At 34.3% G+C, this 6000-nt stretch overlaps 1 protein-coding gene across 7 annotated transcripts in view; it reads right to left on the reverse strand.

Moving 5' to 3' along the window:
* The window catches only part of LOC107549289 (dual specificity protein phosphatase 8-like), a 52444-nt gene that overhangs the window by 22183 nt on the left and 24261 nt on the right, over positions 1–6000 (reverse strand). For all 7 annotated transcript variants that reach the window (XM_016230324.1, XM_016230323.1, XM_016230322.1 and 4 more), the window contains one exon: positions 5379–5517. In XM_016230324.1, the coding sequence (XP_016085810.1) occupies positions 5379–5517 (139 nt within the window). The remainder of the gene's footprint in view (positions 1–5378; positions 5518–6000) is intronic.

A 6000-nucleotide genomic window follows, 5' to 3' on the forward strand; every position in this document is an offset into this window, starting at 1 on the left:
TACTTTGAAAGCTGAAGCTCACGATTATGGTAAGGGGCGTTACATTTCCGACGAGTGCTTGCGGTGTTCGGTCAATCACAATGCACTGGGTCAGCTGGCCAATCAGAGCAGACTGTGCTTGTCGGAAGGAGGGACTTTGTAGAACGACGCGTTTGAGAGAGGCGGGGCATAGAGGACCTACAATAATGTACAGTATTTGAAAAATAATGTGTTTTTTGAACATTAAAGCATGTCAACATATTCTGTTACACCAAATACACAAAATAATGATCTTTAAAAAAGCATCATATGACCCCTTTAAAGGAAAGACCTTTTTATCACAAATAACTTATGGAGAGAAATAGCACAAACACTGGACAAGGATGAAATGTTCTATTGTGCATGTGTCGAGGGCCTGTATTCATGCACGCTATCAAATGGAGTATACTTTGAAAAACTGTGCATTTGGTTGAACACATACACTAAGGTTACAGTCAGACTGCAGAAAAAATGTTGCCCAAATCCTTCATATGTGACTTTTATGTTGTTGTTGATGTTTTTGTTCATGAAAATGTGAACAGCACAAACTACATGGAATCTGAACTTTTCAATTCTGACTTGGGCCACTTCTACATGTGGTCCTAAATCTGATTCAGGTCAGGTCAGGTCAGGTCACCCTAGTTTGACATTCATCATAATTCTCCACTGATGGGATTCACTTCAAAGATTTTTAAAAGTTCACAAGAAACGTTACTAATGTTCACAGTTGATTCCAGTAGAATTTCACATTAGCATGTTGCTAAGCTAACAGCACAAAAAAAGTTATGAAAACCCTAAGAAAATTAACCATGGTTTTACAACAAATAAAACCAAAAAAACCACGGTTACTATAGTTACATCAAGGTAACCACAACGTACCCATGGTTTTGCTACACTAACCATAGTTTAACCATGGTATTTGTAGTAAAACGGCAGTTAAATGATAATTGATCTTCATGCAAGTGGGTACATTTCATAAAAAAGCAACATTGAACAAAAAGTTGAGAAAATCACATTTTTGTCAACGTCTATGTCTGGATCCATATTTTTCCTTAAAATATAAATTAAGAAAATGAAAGAAAAACTGTGCAACAAGTAGCCTATTATGCAGAGTTTCGGTTCATTTGTACACAAATAAAGGCAAACCTTTTACAATTCTGATTATCTTTAAACTGGCAGTTAAATGATAATTGATATGCCAAAAACATGGTTACTACACTACAATAAATCCATGGTTAATTTTCGTAAGGAATGCCAGAAAAATGCCACACAAATATGGTGAAAATGCATTTTAAATTAACTCTTCTTCTGCCAGCTTTTTTTTTTTAAGTTGCCAGCCACAAAATTTTCATTGCCCCCAGAATATTATATTGTATGAATATCTGAACATGTAATATGTCAAAAGAAAGAACAGAGCCTCTGCTTAAAAAAAAAAAAATAATAATAATATATTATCTTTAAACTAAAAATAGTAGTTGCTTCCACTGTTAGAAGGAAAAATTCAAGTGATTGCGCCGGCGCCGCATGTGCACACACAGTTAAGTATTGCTACCTTGACAATGCAGCCTGTTCATTATCATAATAAAATACAGTCAAGCCAAACATATGGAAAAAAAAATCTGTGCCGTTAAGCGTTATCACCGTACCGCCGTGATGTTATGCAACACATTTAGTTTTACGTGGATATTGGAATGCGAGTGAAGTACATAATAAATAATAATTTGGCATTCAAATACATCGCGAACATTTGATTTTGTGTGGAATGAGAGACCCAACGTTGGTTTCAGTTTCGTTTTAGCCTAAATTAAGTCGTTTTGGCTTGTCGTTTATATTGCTAGCTTCTTATATTTTTAATTCTTGTGCTTTTCTAAATACTGTTAATTGAAAGGATTTGTTTACAGTGCTTATTATAATGTTTGTAAACATTGGCTTGTCGTTTATATTGCTAGCTTCTTATATTTTTAATTCTTGTTCTTTTCTAAATACGGTTAATTGAAAGGATTTGTTTATAGTGTTTATTATAATGTTTGTAAACATTTCGCGTCTGCATTAGGCCTAGCTATTTCTGAATGAAATCAAATGCGACTTCTACGCGGATTATGTTTTTTCCCCCCTAAAAACAAATTTTTTATACGCGTAGCGTATTTTAACCATGCAGCAAACCTTTTTAAATATTTGATAAATTACAGAAAAAATAAATAATTTAATTACTTTTTAAACCGTTTAACTGATTGTATTAACCGGTCAAAATTCTTACGGTCGGTTAACCGGGTAAACGCTTCAAATGAACTTCCCTAATTTGCTCACATGAAATACACACATCTGAAGTTCATGTAATGAAAATACTCAACTCAAATAACTAGAAGAGATCATTTGTAGTGAAATAACTATAGTTATATTTGAGAGCAACAGCAGACACGCAAAAGCTTTTATCCCTGCAAGTACTGGACTGAATACATTCAGAAACATTACATCATCTCCTCTGGAGCCATTTGTCATCCATATTGTCTTAATATGGTCTTAAAGGGGTCATATGATGCTATTTTAAAGATCATTATTTTGTGTATTTGGTGTAACAGAATATGTTGACATGCTTTAATGTTCAAAAAACACATTCTTTTTCAAATACTGTACATTATTGCAGGTCCTCTATGCCCCGCCTCTCTCAAACGCTTAGTTTTCAACAAAGCCCCTCCTTCCGACAAGCGCAGTCTGCTCTGATTGGCCAGCTGACCCAGTGCATTGTGATTGACCAAACACCACAAGCATGCGTCGGAAATGTAACGCCCCTTACCATAATCGCAAGCTTCAGCTTTCAAAATAAATATCAAGAATTAATTTGCCGTTAATAATGTTGTTCGTTTTACCATCAGTTCAAGCCCGAAAGGGCAACAGATTCGCGTGACAGACACATTGATGATGCAGTACACAAGCTGCGGTTAAGACAGCTGACGTGCTATAGTCTTTGCAACTTTACAGATCTTCTTTATGCACCAAGAGCTTGTAACACTCCAAAGAGAAAGGAAAACTTGAAATCGCATCATATGACCCCTTTAATAAAGTCATGACGTCTTCTTTCCTGGCCTCATTTACACAAAGAACTATTTTCAGAGTCTGAGAATAATACAAACATGAATATTGAAAATAGTTCATATTTCATGGACCCAACAGCAGTATCCATGCAGCAGTCGAGCAACAGTGAAATCTTAGCAAACACCACTGATAATTACATTCCATACTTTAATGTGTCTTATATTAATATTCAGTAGTCTATTTTTAGATGACAGATGTTTTTGTTTTTTTCTATATCAAAGGTGCTGTCTCAGCTTCAGTGATCGCAGAGTTAACTTTCCATGTCACGTGTGACACATTTCTAATTCAAGCTTACTGAAAAACACTAAATGAGACTCAAGGAGGTCTTAAGCTTTAAAGGTGACAGTTGCAAAGATCAAAGATTTGCAGAAGTGCTGAAATTTCCCCAAATCCTAACTGAAATAAATTTGAGCTTCTTTTCACTGCTGACATATTTGGATCAAGCAGCTTAGTAAGAAGTGAGAGGCAAAAAAACGTAAGCTTCACGCTGAAAACTGCCTACTGTGAGGATTTCTACAGACTCGTCACTTTGAGAGCTGAACTTTACTGTGACGATCGCTCTTCACAGAAAGTAATTATTATAGGGCGTGACAAAAAGTTGGTATTTTTGGGATGTTTTCATAGGGTTTGATCTCTATATACTGGTTAAAAAACATGACTTTGGCAACCAGCAGCTCTTTTGTCTTAACTCAATCATTTGATTGACAGCAGGGGATTCCTGTTGGACCAGTGCATAGCAGCTGCACAAACGGTTAACATTACATCTTTAATGCTTTCCCTCAGAAGTTGTGTAGGAAGGCTGGGCATTTCAAATAATTTTTATAAATATATTTTTTTACTATTTATAATATTTACAGTATCAATTGCTAAGGCTGATGGATTTTGATTATTATAATTTTGAGTATAATATATTAAATACATGTAAAGTTAATATGTTTGTTATCTTATCTAGAAACAATGTATAATTTAATAATAGGTTACTACAATATATTGTTTTTAATTATGGAATAATATATTACATTATAATGCTACATTGTTATAGTTTAACATTTTATTTACAAACAGAGTGAGAGAGAATATATGTGAATATTAATGTTGGTTACAATATATACACAAAAAATGTTTACAATTTTTTTTATTAGACAATATTTACCATTTAAAATGTTTACAATATTTACTGCAGTATCCCTTGCTAAGTGTTTTGTCTAAATATTATATTACATATTTTAGTTATATAATTTTGTCCATACTCAAACATAATATACAATATATTAAAAATAACAATTAAGACATGTATATGCAATTTTGTTTTATTTTTCTTATATTTTGATTAAAGTCGCATAAAAATTGTTTTAAAAAACTATAACAACACTTATTTGTATTAATATTATTCATAATAATTACTACTAATGTAATGACCAATATGCATTAATAAAAGTGTAAAATTAAGAAAAAGAAAAAAAGTCACATTTACAGAGTTAAATAAAAAAAAATTGACTATAAAAATAATTAAGACATACATGAAACTCTTCTTCTTTCTTTTATTATGATGATTATTATTATTTTTTAAATGTTACATCACAAATAATGGTTTAAAAAAAGCTAACTTTAACCACCTATTAAAAAAAACATATTTTTATTAATATTATTAATAATCATTACTACTAATAATTTAATGGCCAATATGTATAAAAAAAAGCAATAAAAATTAATAAAAGCACACACACACACCACACACACACACACACAAACACACACAAACACACACAAAAAGTCACATTTAAAAAGATATAGCCTTTAACAACTTTGGTAACAGAGATTTAGGTGAGTTTCAGTGTATTCTGTTGGTGTCTACAGCAAAGAGCGACACAAAGGAAAATCGATTTGCAAACCTTGAGGAGCGTTTTAACTAGACAACTACATGCTGCAAAACAAGTCGTGAAGCAGTCGAGTGTGTGCATTCCTCCAATGATGACATAACAACAATGTCTGTCAGCAAACAACATAAATCATCAAGGCCTCTGATTCATTTACACGGAGAAGAAAACGGTCAGACAAGACAGAGCCATGAGGGAAATTAAAGAGAGAGAGACAGAAATGTGTAAAGTAAATGTGAGGGCATGACAGCAGAAAGCAGGAGTGTGTTTGGGAGACGGTGGAGTAAGAATCGCCCTCTGCTGGTGTAAACCAGAATCAACACGTTCCCGTCTCTCTCCAGCAGCTCAGAGCTCAAGTCTGCGGAGTTTCTAGCGTGAGTCTGTCTGTACCTGTCAGCAGAGACACCCGGTGGAAGCTGCCGTCCAGCTTGCTCAGGAGGATGTGGACGAAGCTGTCTTTGAGAAGCTGCCCGGCGTCTTTCGTGCCCTGATCGTACACCACCACCTCCTGCCTGCGGCCCAGGTCCACCTTCAGAGCACAGACACACACAGGAACCCATCAGCAGGATGTCACAGATACAGCAAGCTGAGTGCAAACACACATCTGACTATTACACAATAGAGCAAAGCTGCTATGATGACATACACAGTAGGAAACATATAAAAAAATAGCAAAAATAATATTTATACATAAAATCAGATCATTTATATAATCAGATATACAAGTAAATATTCATGATTGTTCATATAAACACACACACACACAGGTTTGCTTTTATGGTTTATGGGGACTCTCCATAGGCGTAATGGGTTTTATACTGTACAGACCGTATTTTCTATTGTCCTACACCAACCCTACCCCTAAACCGACCCCTCACAGGAAACTTTCTGCATTTTTAGATTTTCAAAAAAACTCATTCTGAATTATTTATAAGCCTTTTGAATTACGGGGACACTGCAAATGTCCTCATAAATCCCCTTCTCGTTGTAATACCTATGTCATACCCATGTT

This window comes from Sinocyclocheilus grahami, unplaced genomic scaffold (genome assembly GCF_001515645.1).
Source record: "Sinocyclocheilus grahami isolate Dianchi unplaced genomic scaffold, SAMN03320097.WGS_v1.1 scaffold367.1, whole genome shotgun sequence".
Lineage (NCBI taxonomy): Eukaryota > Metazoa > Chordata > Actinopteri > Cypriniformes > Cyprinidae > Sinocyclocheilus > Sinocyclocheilus grahami.